Source organism: Trichosurus vulpecula, chromosome 3 (genome assembly GCF_011100635.1).
Source record: "Trichosurus vulpecula isolate mTriVul1 chromosome 3, mTriVul1.pri, whole genome shotgun sequence".
Classification (NCBI taxonomy): domain Eukaryota; kingdom Metazoa; phylum Chordata; class Mammalia; order Diprotodontia; family Phalangeridae; genus Trichosurus; species Trichosurus vulpecula.
The window spans coordinates 131,173,731-131,188,086 of NC_050575.1; the positions used below are offsets into that span (position 1 = coordinate 131,173,731).

At 40.9% G+C, this 14,356-nt stretch overlaps 1 protein-coding gene across 1 annotated transcript in view; it reads left to right on the forward strand.

The window, feature by feature from the left end:
• The window catches only part of MVB12B (multivesicular body subunit 12B), a 311,400-nt gene that overhangs the window by 76,284 nt on the left and 220,760 nt on the right, over positions 1 to 14,356 (forward strand). Inside the window, exon 4 of the mRNA XM_036749420.1 lies at positions 10,705 to 10,801. Within this exon, the coding sequence (XP_036605315.1) occupies positions 10,705 to 10,801 (97 nt within the window). The remainder of the gene's footprint in view (positions 1 to 10,704; positions 10,802 to 14,356) is intronic.

The following is a 14,356-nucleotide window of genomic DNA, read 5'->3' on the forward strand; positions in this document are numbered from 1 at the left end:
GTTTTCCTACATAGAGCAAATTTTATGAAGATTCCTTCTCTGTAGGAAACTGAGAATCTCCTCTTACTATAAGAGCTTTGCAAATCACAAAAGGGTCCACACGTAGGAATTTTCTAATGTATTATGACTTAAAGCTGATGCCTGAGTGAAAGCTTAACTAAAAAAGATGGCTTGAACTGTTGGCTTGTTTCACAAATCTGGCTCTTTCAACGTTTCCAAGAGATCAGGTTACGAATTCTTTCTATAGGATTTTCGTGATAGGACATCTTTTTCTTCTTAAGAACTAGAAATAGCCCTGTGCCTTTGGAGGGGTGGGAGGAAGAGGGAAGCTCTATTACCCTTTTCCAGGTAGATATCAAAATACAACTATCGTTGGATCACGTAGATTGAAAACTGGAAGGGTCTCATCTCGTAGAGGAGGAAACCGAGCCCCACAGAGGCTAAGTCACTCCTCTAGAAGCGCATGAATGATAAGCAGCAGAGCGAAAGCTTGAGGTCAGAAGTCCTCTGATCCCTAAGCCGAGTCTTCCCATTTGTGATACCACACTTTGATTCACCTGGGAGCTGAGGTTTCTCTGTCCTCATTTCTGCCATTGAGATTACTCTTCAGCTCTGGAGAGTAGTGGAGGGCCCAGAATAGCCTAGCGGCTGCTTTTTCTCTGGTTTTGTCCTTGTTTGTTTAAGTCAGTCAATCAACAAGCAGAAACTAAGCACTTACTCTGTGCCAGGCACTTTGCTGCAAGGCTGGGGACATAAAGAGAAGAACACAGGCAGGCCCAGCCCTCAGGCAGATCGTATTCTGAAGTGGGTGACGACATGCAAGCTGCGTCTGTTTATTTGTTTAACATGGGCAATAGCCGTGTTTATATAAAAAAGTTTTCAAAGGATTCATAGGTGGAAGTGACCTTATGGATCACTTAGTTTCTGAGGAAGCAATAGAGCTCCAGAGAGGGATTATTTCTTACTGAGAGTCATGTAGGTATAAAGAAGAACTAGAATTTTAACTCGATTATTTCAAGGATTGTCTGTGAGATTGAGAATGTTTTAAAATATAGTTTGTTTTTTGAAACACATATATGGTAATGCTGTACCACCAATATCCACCTTCAGTGCAACACCATGTGCTATGTCGTAGAAAGAGCATAGGACTGGATTTAAGAGACCCAGGTTCTAGCCCAGCCTAGTTACTAGAAACAGGAACAGAGCTTAATCCTTTCATTACAAGCGACAGGACTGAGGGAACCCTGAGAGCTGAAGTGTCTTGCATGATGTCACACAGATATTAAGGAGCAAACCCAGATTTTGTTACTCCAAATTAATTGCTAGTTCTTTTGTCCAAATTCAGTCTCCTTTCCACTGAAGCATTTTTTTCTGGGGGAATAATTGATTACATTGGTTTAACATTATCACATTTATTCTGAATATAGGTTTTCTTAAAATGCAAAGCTACTGACATAAAATGGGGTTTTTAAAAGGAAAAAAGTTACACACACACTTAAAATTACATAAAATTGCCATATAAATGTGTGCATGTTTACTGTAGATAGGGATAGGGACTGAACATGGAATTCCTTTGGTATAATGAGCTTCTAGGTGAGGGTACTCACCCTCCTAATGTAGTTAGCATCTTCTCTTTAGCATATAGTCTTAGGTGCTTTGGAATCCTGAGGAGTAGAGCTACTTGCCCAGGGTCACAGCCAGTATCTATCAGAGTCAAGACTTGAACCTAGGCCTCCTTGGCTTTGAGGCCATCTCTCTCTCCATTATGCTATGTTGCCTTTATTTGTTACAAAAGTTTTTTGTTTTTTTTTTCAAACATTGCCTTTAATTCCAATAAAAAAATGTTTTATTCATTCTAATCATCGCTGCTTTCTTTATCTTTGGCACTTTGATTGTATCGTTCTCATCTCATTCTTCCCACGACCTGTATTAAGAGTGCAATCAGGCAGCTTTCAAGTTTTATAAAGGCAAGATTTGGGGAGAATAGCACAGTCTATGTTACAACAATATGACAAATCTCTCTTTTGAGTAAAAATTTTTGTGCAGTTATATAGAGAGCACACAGTCCTTCTTTGATTTCTCACTGTGGTATGGAGGTTTTTGATTGAGGATTATGCCAAGCGGGCAGCTAGTTCTGGTACATCCTTCCAAGCCAGAGAAAAGCTTTGAGAAGTGGCCTGTTTGTGTATTGATGTCCTCTAAGAACCAGGCTCAGAGAAGTTCATCACTAGAAGGTTTGCCAGCAGTGAATGTTTTTTTTTTAATTTTTTGTTGTTTTTTTTTTTTCCCCAGCTAACTAATAAAACATTCCAATGAGCTGGGAGAAGTTTTTCAATCTTTAACTGAGTACCAACTTCACTAAATAACAGTAAAGAAGCTCTCCCATAGACATACCCCATATTTGTAATAATTTTTGCTCGTAGCAGTAGGTGAAACCTAAGCCAAGGCCAGATGAGTGTGTACAGTTGTGACCTGCATCTGCATAAATGAAGTCATATCCTTGGAGTTCTGAAGTGGATGACTAGGTTGCAGATGGTTGTCTTGACAGATAATGCAGTGACACCATCCTGACATTACAGGGGGTACCCAGAATGAGAGCTCTGGGCCCAAAGTCAGGAAGATCTGAGTCCGAATCCAGCCTCAGACATGTACTAGCTCTGTGACCCTGAGCAAATCACTAACCTTCTGTCTGCCTCAGTTTCCTCATCTATGAAGTGGAGATAGTAATAGCATTTACTTTCAGGGTTGTTGTGAGGATCAAATGAAGTGATATAAAGTTCTTTGTAAATTGTAACATGCTATGTAAATGCTAGTTATCATTCTAAATAGATAATATATTGATTGTTATTATTATATGGATGAAATGTCAAAGCCATCTACATATTTGCTTCCAATCCTCTTTTTATTTTATTGATTTTGAAAAATATAGTTACCAATGAATAAGTTCTTCTGCCCCATAGAGCCCTTTCTTATAATAAAGGCAAAGCGGAGCAAACAGACACTGCAATTGACAGCCTATGTAGCAGCCCCCATCTGTAGTCTGCTGCTTCTTTATTGAGAGTTTGGGAATTCCTTTTGTCATCTTAAATTTTAAGCAACATGGTGGTCAAGGGAGATGAGACCCTGGGCTCTAGTGTACCAAACTGCTTTATTAGTCAGCTCTTTACTTCACAATTTTTATGATTTCAGGTCCCTTCTTAGCCCCTATAAATGAGATAACATAGTAATAACACACTGCCTAGGGAAGGCAGGATTGTAATGCAAAGAGCACCAGATTCAGAGTCAGAAAAGACCTGGGTTCAAGAGCAGCTCTGCTCCTTATTAACTGTGTGGTCGTGTGTAAGCAGAAAGAATGTTGAATCAGAAGTCAGCATGGCTGAGCTTGTTGCTCGCTTCCTGTATGAGCAACAGGCAGATTACGTAACCTTTTGTACCTCTATTATCTCCTTTTTCAAATAAGATAATCTTGAAGGTCCCAATCTCATGACCTGTTCCAAACCTTAGTTTTCTCATCTGTAAGAAGAGGATGTTGGAACAGATGACCTCTGAGGTACTTTCCAGTCCCAAGATTCCCATGATTCCAAGGTTTTCAGGTCCCTACAGCACACTTCAAACAGGACACTGGTGTGTTGGAGTGTCCAGAGAGGGATGCCTGAGGGTTGTTGAGAGAACTCAGAACTTTATTGTGTAGAAGTCAGTTGGAAGAAATGCGTAGACATAGAGAAGACCCTGAGGAGAACTAGTTATGGTGTCAAAAGACTTACTGGTCCGCTGTGGACAAGAATCATCCTACCTGGCCTCCAAGGAGAGGACTGGGATCAGTGGGTAGAAATTGAAACAGATTTCAGCTCAGAATAACGAAGACCTTCCTTATGACAAGAGCCATCCACAGTTGGGACCTGCCAACAGGAAAACAGTGATTTCCCCTTCCTGGAGGTGTTTGAGTAGAGCCTGTTTAAAAGAGATTCATTCTTTAGATGGGTTGAACTGGTTGAGACTGAGGTCCTTTCCTGAGCCTTCCATTTATTCAACAATGTTCATGTGATCATAGGATTTTGGAGCTGGAAGGGACCTTGTGGCTCGTTAGTTCAACCTTCTCATTTTACAGGTGAGGAAACAGCTCCAGAGAGAATAAATAGTTTACCAGAGTTATGCAGGTGATTAAGTAGTCAAGCTGGATTCAAATCCAGGTCTTTTGACTCTGTGTTCAGTGATTGTACCATGCTATGACTCATTCAGCAAACATGTTCAAAGTATTAGTTCTGTGTGGGGTGCTCACTGGGCCCTTAGGCTCCAGAGTGGGGAACAGTTTAGTTCTAATAACTCAGTGCTCATTCCCCCCTCAACCCCCCAGATCTCCTTGATGGCTAGGAGGATAAGATACAAAGACAGAAATAATACACAGTAATACATAAGTTTACTTGAGAAATACAAAGCGCATTGTGAGCTAAGGGGTGGGAGCAGGAAGGATCATGATCTTAGTATTAAGTAGAAGAGTGCCTTCTCTTCTCTGAAAAAATACCAATTTTCCATTTATTGTGAGGATGTAGGTTCATGACAACAGATATTGCTAGAATATATTCTAGGGCTTGAGATTAGTTTGGATCTTAATTAGGTGAGTAGCTAGCAACCCCATCTCAGGAGTTTGGGGAGGCCTGTCTGGAATCTAAGCCAGCTGCAGCCCCCCTCCTCCCCCCATCATTTTTATTAATACAGAATCCTGGGGCTGGAGCGACACCACTTGCTGTGGAAAGATCGAGATTAATTGTACTTTTCATGCACTGTACTTTCTGCATTACCTGTAATAATAATGTACATAGATTAGGTAGGGAGGATATTAAACAGAAGGATTTATGAACATTTGAATATTAAGTTGGTTATCTGTGGCCACCTTAAATGCAAGGTTGTCAAAAATAATTACAGTATACTAGCAAATACCGGCTACCAGAGACAATATAAATACCCTGAGTCAGTGCATATTGGGCTTTTGGCATGAATCATTTGCTCAACAAGGATTGGGAATATGTTTCTCATATTTATGAGGAGGAAATGAAAGAGAGCATGAGATGGGGGAGGGGAGAGGAACAAGCAAAATTAATGGTGTCGCAGACCTAATGTATGAAGCCCATTACAGTGGTTGCTTGGTGTAAGAAGGGACCACACTTTTAACTGTATGAAGCCCAGACAATGCAGACGCACATTTTACCTCCCGTGGAGGGTTTTTAGGTTTTTCTTTGAATGGTCACCATCCTCTCGTAGTTGCGAATGTCCTTGAATGAGTCAAGGATGCACAAGCGACCCCCTCCACTGATGCAGGTTATGGCCTCTCCTTGCTGAGCAGGTGCTCTCCTCGATTTCTGTGACCCAGAAAATCCATCCCTTGGTGTTCAGCCTTCTAGTTATGAGCCTTTCTACAGTTAGGCTAGTCCTTGAATAATCTACATAAACTCCACTTGTTGTCCGGCTTTGTAGGACCCACCAGAACTTGGGCCTTAGAGCCCTGAGGCTTCTGTACACCATGATACAGGGAAGAATCCATGCTGTACCACTGCCCACCACCCTTCCCATTGCAACATAAATTCCTTGAGTACAGGGGTGATTTTCATTTTTGTCTTTGTCTCCCTAGCACATAGTTCGAATTCCAATTTCCTAATCTGTAGAAGGGAGATAATGATACTTACATTATCCTTTCAGAGGATTGGAGTGGGGAAAGCGCCCTTTATAAGGCTTAAAGTGCTATAGAAAAGGGAACCATGAGGACTCATAGTAGAAGTGATAGGAAGGCAGAGTAGAGTCAGAAGATCTGAGATTCCAGCTCAGCTTTTTATTTCTTATGCTACCTGAGGCAAATCATGTTACCTCTCTGGGTCTCAGTTTCCTCTTTTCTTAAATGATGTCGTTGGTTTCTTATGTTCCTTCTAGTTCTGAATCTTATGTTCCTATAAGACAAGCTCCTAACATTTTGAGCAAATATACTTTGATTTGCTCGTGAGAGCAAATTCAATTTAAGCTCCTGACTTTGAGTGCCTGTCCCAGTCAGAGAGTGTACCACGTATAGTCAGGACTCCCTGCTTGTATTTCAAAGACAAAATCTTGGCAGGATCAAGTGCTAAGTTGCATTCTCTGCAGGCCTCTGCAGAATTTTTCTCACATTTCATAGATGCAGAGGTATGCTGAGTATCCTTAATCATAGAAACGTGTAGAGAGAAATATTTATTTCTCCCTTTAACTAGTAAAGAAATACACCAGCCATTGCTTTGTGTTGATGACACAGTGATTAGCTGAACACTCATGTATTTGCTCAGTGAAGGTGGCGACTTCCCATCTTTGGGTTGAACGGCTTCTGTGCTGTGATGTAGATAGGACAATATCATACGATGTGAAATTGACTTTAACTGGTTATATAATAGGAGAAAGAAAAAAACAAATTGGAAATTACACTGTGATGATTTTATGAAAGATCCAAAGTGGCTAAGTATTTTGAGGTGTGACTGTGCTTAACACTCAGTCCCAGACTTCAAAGACTGCCAGTGAGTGCCAACTTGTTTAAGACTTAATCGTCCCTTAATAACAAAGACAATTAAGAGAATTAAGATTAAGAGAAATTAATTAAGAGAAGGGAAATTAAGAGATTAATTAAGAGAAAGGGGGAAAAGGCAGTTCAACAAAACTAATCTTTACTTCAACCAAGTCTGATAGTATATTCAGTGTTCTGCATCTATGGTCTGCCTTGGTCAAGAAGGCAAAGGAGGCATTTTCTCATCTTTCTTCAAGCCTGGTTATTATATTTATGCAAGGTTTAGTTTCAGGGTTTTTTCCTTTACATTTACATTGTGGTAAATGTGTGTGTATACATATATGTATATATGTGTGTATATACAAATATGCATATGTATATGTGTGTGTATGTGCGTGTATATGTATGTATGTGTGTATTTTCCTGGTTCTGCTTACTTCACTTCATGTTAGTCTTTGATGCTTCTGTGTAGAATAATGTGTCTTTGAAAAAATATTTGTACCTTATTTAGGGAAACTTGGCATTGTAGAATCCATATAACAGCCCTTGAATTGGGAGTCAGAAGGCCTGGGATCCAATCCTGTCTCTGACATTTAATAATTGAAGGAGCCTGGGCTCAATGGGTACTTTTTACTGGGGATACTGAGACAGATTGGATATAATGCCTTCCCCTAAAGGAGCTTATAGGCTAATAGATATACAAAATATTTGAGCTTATAGATCATCTTGACCAACACTCACCTTGGCAAAATGAAAAGAATACCAGACATGAGTCAGAAAACCTAGATTCTACTCCTGGTTTAAGCTACCTTATTGTGTGACCTTGACTAAGTCACTTTACCTGTTCAAGCCTCAGCCTCCTTATCTGTATAATGGTCATGATGGTATTTGTACTACCTGCCTCACAAAATGTTTTTAAGGAAAGTAGTTTGTAAACTTTTTTAGTAGCAATAGCAGTGGTATTTCAGAGACGGAAAGTGAGATTTGGGGAGAAGCAACGGAGCCAAGACTAAAACCCAGGTTTCCTGCCTACTAGATCAGTATTCTTTTTATTACATCATGCTGTCTTCTATGATTTCCTCTTTTCAACCTCAGTTTCTTCGTCTGTAAAATGATGATAATAATCCTTATACTCCCTCCTTCCTCATTACCGCAGGGTTGGCCAGAAGGTGATTATTTTTTTTTCTCCTGGTTATAACAGTTCACAGAGAGTGAGGCACTTTAAAGCACAGAGGGATTGTGAGGTGCATTGATGAAACCAAAGATGCCTGAAGAAGCACTGACCATATAAGAGGACTGTTCTGTTTTGAGGCAAACACTGTGGTAATATGTAAAGCCGGCCCCCACCCACGCCCCCACAGACATGCTGATCTTATAATGTATCCATTCTATTTACACTTCGAGTATATAAGGTTCTTATGGTGTAGGTGGGGCAGCTAGGTGGTGCAGTGGATAGTGTGCTGGGTCTGGAGTCAGGAAGACTCCTCTTCCTGAATTCAAATCCAGCCTCAGACACTTACTAGGTGTGTGACCCAGGGTGAGTCACTTAACTCTGTTTGCCTCAGTTTCCTCATTTGTAAAATGAGCTGGAGAAGGAAATGGCAAACCACTCCAGTATCTTTGCTAAGAAAACTCTAACTGGGGTCATGAAGAGTTGGACACGACTGAACAACAACAATGGTGTAGGTACTTCCTCCATAAATGAAGATTTCAGCCTTTTCTAGCTCTTTATTAGACAGTTTCATAAGTTACTGTGGCCAAAAATGACCTTACCTGGTAACCAGCCTTTTAGTGATGAAGCCTTTCATACAGCTAAGAGGTCATAGTCCTTGGATGACAATCCATTTGTGGGCCCAAACTTACGGCATTCATAGGAAAGTTGAAGTGGAAGAGACTTTACAAAACATCTGCTCCAACTCCCTCATTTTACAATGGAGGAAATTGAGGCACATTCAGGGAAGTGACTTGCCCAAGGTCACCCAGTTGCCTCTCAAACCCTTTATGCCTTGGTGGGACTTGTCAGACTTTGACCTTTCTTGGCATAGTCTTTAAGAACCTATACACCCCAACATTGCTTGAGACAAATACTTGAGTTGCAAGGTTATCATAGGATCATAGGATTTATGAGTGGGAAGAGACCTTAGGGATTTTTTTCTGGTCAGATTTATGCTTTGACTACTGCATTCAGTTCTGAGCACCCCATTTTAGGAAGGACATTGATAAGATGGAGGGCAAGCAGGGTAGGTAGTGAAGGGCCTTGAGCTCATTCCACATGAGGATCATTTGAAGAAATTGGGGCTAGTTAGCCTTTAGAGAAGACTTGGTGGTAGGAAGCCATGATTGCTGTCTTCAAGTATTCACAGGGCTGTTATGTGCAAGGAGGATAACTCTTTTTCTGTTGGGAGTCAGAGAACCCCATACCTACCAAGGTTGTGTTCTTACTACATTATTGCCTCATTTGCATAGGCAAATTGGGCTTGACATAAGGAAAACCTTTATAATGACGAGAGCTTTGCAAAAGTGGGATGGACTGCCATGGTAGGAGAACTTCAAGCAGAGTCTGGATGATTGTTTCCATGTGTCTTGCCGAGGGGACTCTCGTTTGGGGATGGGTTGGACTACACGGCCGTTGAGATCTTTTCCCAACTCTTGAGGCTGTGATGCTATAAGAGTTCAACTTATTTTACAGAAGGAGAATGTGAGGCCCAGGTTTGTATAGTTCAACTATATTAAATATATATTAGTCATGGAAACTGGAAGAGACCTGAGAACACAGCATGTTAAAATATAGGATGTCATAATTCAAAGGGACCTTAGAGACAGGTAGGAATTCAAGAGCCAGGATTCAAGCTCAGATGCTTTTCTGTCTTGGGTGTACAGAGTTTTCATGTTGTCTCTCATATTAAAATGTGAGCTCCTGGAAGGTGGGAACAGTGTTTTTGCCTTTCTATCCTCAGAGCTTAGTCCAATTCCTGGCTAATAGTAAGTCAACAAGCATTTATTAAGCCCCAACTATAATAAATGCATGTTGACTGACTTTGACTCCAAATCTAACACTCCTTCTACTCTCTAACACTGCCTTTTTAACAGACTCTAAACTAAAATATAAATGTAGAAAAGACGATTTTTGAGTGTATAATTTGAAGGACATGAAATAGCCAAACAAAGATAGCTTTACTCTGTATATGATACATGAGATTTTGCAAAAATTATACCATAATTAAAAAAAATTGTGCAAATGTGCCTTGCGTTTATGTTGTCTTTTAGATTGATTTTGGAGCAGTGACATTTTAGCCTGGTAATTGGTTCTGCATTATGTTCAAACGTGCGTGTGCTCAAACAGTGACTGCCACAGAAATTTGCCCTTTCTAAAATACACATGTGCCTAATGCAGACTGTCAGGAGTATGTAGCCAAGCTGGCAGAACACTGGGGCTGTGTGTACACAGCTGCCCTCTGCTGGGTGGAACATCAGATTGTTGGAAAGCTTGGCGTCCTCCTTCACCAGACGGCTTCTTTGGGTGACCAAGAATAGGTCTGAATGCCTTAAAAGATGCTATAGCTGAAGCACTTGCCAGGGAACCATGTGCAGCTTATGCCTAGCTGTTTCAGACTGTTAAAATGGCCACCTGCCGTAATTAACGTTCCATCACAAAGCTGGCTTTAGTCATAGAAATATAAAATATTCAGGCTGGAAGGGACCTGAGAACCCAGAATGTTAGAACACAGAGTTCCGTAGTCCAAAGGGACCTTGCAGATTCCCCTCATCCTCTTCCTTTATTTTACAGGTGAGGAAACTTGCCAAGGGCAGTATCACGTGGTAGAACGAACTTTGGGTTAGGATCCTTAGCTTTCGAGTGATGGCTGAAGGCAAATCACTTTACTTTGTGTGCCAGGTTCCTCATCTGTAAAATAGGGATAATGAGACTCCCCTTCCCCACCTCCTGGGGATACTGTAAAGGAAAGCGTAAATTATTCTTATAAAGGGCAAAGCACTAAAGAAATTTGAGCTATGATTGTTATTACCCTTCTATCCCATACTCAAGCCTAGTTTGCTAGACTACTGATACAACACTTTAGTCCTCCAGGCCTCATCGTGTAAAGCATGCATCATGAAAAATGGGGAAAGAGGAGGGTCTCGGTGCTCAGACTAATAGTTTGCTTTTCCCCCCTCTCTTCTTTCTGAAGAGCCATTTAGGGAATGTGCTGGTGGATATGAAGCTCATCGACATAAAAGACACGCTCCCTGTAGGCTTCATCCCAATTCAGGAGACTGTGGACACACGTAAGTCATCCTTTAGTACTACTGGTCAAAATTAAAGTTTTCTTCCTCTGGGAATGGTTTTAACTGTTTTTCATCTGTGCTTTCTTTTGAAAATATTTTAGGCATTTTATTGTGTGCTCAGGAACGCCTCTTTATATGGGCATAGGGAATCATAGAATTTTAGGGTCGAAAGGGACCTTAAAATATAGGATGTTAGAGCCAGAAGGGACTTTAGAATATGGGTGCTAGAAGGAATCTTAGAACATGGAACATTAGAATGTAGAATGATAGAGCTAGACAGGACTTAGAAATCTAATCCAATCTATTCATTTTATAAATGAGGAAACTTAGGGCCCATAGAGGTGAAGGGTCTTGCCCTGGGTCAGAAATTTAGCCAGTGACTGAGCCTACAGTTCAAGCCATTGAGTCTTCTGAATTAAAGGTCAGTATCTCTTTTATACCATACTTTCTTCCGTTCTTGCAGAAGATAAGGAGTCAGCTAGGTAGCTGAAGTGCCGGTGTCAGGAAGACTTGAGTTCAAATCCAGCCTTAGACACTTACTAGCTGTGTGACTCTGGGTGAGTCACTTAACCTCTGTTTGCCTTAATCCACTGGAAAAGCACATGGCAAGCTGTTACTCCAGTATCTTTGCTAACAAAACCTCATGGACAGCATTGACATACTCTGATCCATGGGGTCATGAAGAGTCAGACCAGACCAAACAACAATTCTCTTTTATACTTTAAGGAGTATGTAGGGTATTCTGGCTCATACTATGTAAATCAGAAAAGTGTTCTTCCATTTTAGAAGGGCAGTCCCCCAGATATGACCATTGGTTACTTTGTGCATGGAAAAATTGGTTTAAAAAGTTTCATCTTTAGAAAGTGTGTTCCTGATCAAAATCTGACACAGAATCCAGATGCAAAAGGAAAAAAAAAATCAAAATCTTGGAAACAGAAATAGCTTCCTGCTTTTTTACTTCCAAAAAGAATGGTGTCTTTTATTAAATACCCACTTCCTCTGAGCTTCTAGTTGACCTAACCAGGGCTGCCTCATACTATAGCATAGGAAAAGCAGTTGTTGCTGGCTCCAGAGTAATTTGGGTAGGGATGGGCTCAGAACCCTTTGCCTTCTGAAAACAATGGGGGAATCTCCATCCCAGCAGCAACACAGAAAAAACAAGAACAGAATTTCTATAGCAGTCTAAGGAAACATAGGATAGTCACATGGAACAGCTATGGGTTAGGTGGGAATGAATTGCCTCAGCAGTTTGGGCACTGATGGATAGAAGAAAAGTAGGAAATCAGTTATCTTGAGTGAGAATTGACCCTCTGGTATGGGGATTGGCCATTAGGCTTCATCAAAATGGGACACAGAGTAAGAATACAAAGAATTGGAATCCAATAAAATAAACTGAACACAAAAACTGTGCTAATCATATTTAATCTTTGATTATGTAAAAGTGACCTTCAGGAATAGCATTATAAACACCAATTATTATACAGTCCTGCTGTAAATTCTGCAGTCCAGGCTTTCTTAACCTGGGGTTCACATCTGTCCTTCCCCTCCATGGATAGATTCAGGGAATCCATGATGAATGGGAAAGAAGATCACGTCTTTGTTTCAGTATAATTGGTTTCTTTTGTAATATTACACATTTGAAAATATTATTCTGAGAAGGGATCCCTGACACCAAAAAAAGATGGAAAATCTCTCATGTGGCTAACCCCCTTATTTTGAAGGTGAGAAAACTGAGGCTTAGAGAAGGGAAATAACTTACCCGTGACTACCTGGTTAGTGGTAGAACTGAGACTAGCCAGAACCTGTGTCTCCTGAATCCCACCCCAGTGTTCTTTATGGGCCTGGAGTAAGGAAGACCTGAGTTCACATGTGCTGCCACGTACTTACTAGCTGTGTTGCCTTGGACAAGTCATTTAACCTTTGTTTGCCTCAGTTTCCTCATCTGTAAAATGGGGATATGAATAGCACCCACCTCCCAGGGTTGTTGTGAGTATCAAATAACAGAATATTGGTAAAGTGCATGGTGTGTGGCACATAGTAGGTTGCTTAATTCCGTCTCCTTACTGTAATAGCAAGCACCCTATCATACCCAGGGTGGCCTGCTAGCACAGGTTCTTTAATCTGCTTTTAAAGGAACAGTAGCTTTTAAAGGGGTCAACAGTCTTACTTTAATCAAACATACATATCATTCATTTAGTTCAGGGGAAAGGTCAGTGCCCTGAATGTAGAGACAAGCAGACAAAATGCAAACAGAGAAAATAGCACAGATCAACAGAGAGATCCAACTGTCTGACCAAAGCAATACATACATAGTTACCAGAGAGAGAGAAGCACCAACATCTAGGTTTTCAGAGGGGGTGGGGGGGTGACTCCTTAACGGCTACCCGCTGGCCAAATCACAGGAACATTCTTCCAATGAGTGAGCCCCCAAAGCAAAACCTCACCTGAGAGTATATATACCCTTCTCAGAGCCATAGGGCATCACAACCCTGGTGACTCAGTGCCTAATTAGAAATTAGCAAAAGGTGTGAGCTTTCTTACTAGCAAGCTTCGCCCTAAGGCAAGTCCCTCCCCCATGGGCTCCACATGAGGCCTATCAAATCCCATTAACATTACACTTTCCCACCTCTCTAAATTGTGATTTGTTTTGAATCTTTACTTATTTCAAAGATACCTGATTTCCTTGGTGTGGGTCCTGTCTCCCACGACATAGACTCTAGCCTGATTTATACTTTAATGTTTGTTGTTTAAAAAAAAAAGTCAAACTAGCAGTAAACCTTCTGGGGATGAGCCTCTCTGCATGGAGCTGTTCTAATCCCCTGATGACAGACACACAGTCTATTTTTGGGCCCATCCTTAAAGACTTCTCAGATTGGTTCCACCTGCCACAGCTTTTGCTTCATTGTCATTACTTTGAAGACCCAAAGTCTCCTCCCTGCCATTCCCACCTATCAGCCAAGGTTTGGATATTTCCCTTAGACTCAGTTTGGTTCAAGATACATTTGTTAGCACACATAATGGGCAAGGCACTGTGCTTGGCACTGGAGATAAAGAGCTAAAAATGGCATAGTTTCTTATAAGGAGCTTGCAGGGGATATGTCAATATATGTCTCTACAAACATCTATACACAGATGTGTGAAGTATAAGTAAAAATCAAGGTGCATTAGGTAAGCTTGATCCAAGGAGGCAAATTTGACATCATAGTTATCACTGATACTTGGTGAAATAGGACCAATGGCTGGAATATATGGTTCTGTTACCTCTGGAACAGAATATGTAAATATCCTCTCCCTTCTCCTCCCATTCTTTCTCCTCCCCCTCCTGTTTTGATTTATTGACTGACCATAATGATAGTATGATCATTGGAAAGGTGGAACAATCAATGAGAGGAATGCCTGTCCTAGATCTGCTTTGGGCCAACAAGGAAGGATTGGTTGTGAGGATGGAAGTGATTAAAACCTTGGGGAAAATGACTACTCTGCCTTAGAATTTGTGATAGAGGAGAGAAAAGCTGGTAATACTCTTACATGCATTTTAGATTTGGGGGGAGTAGA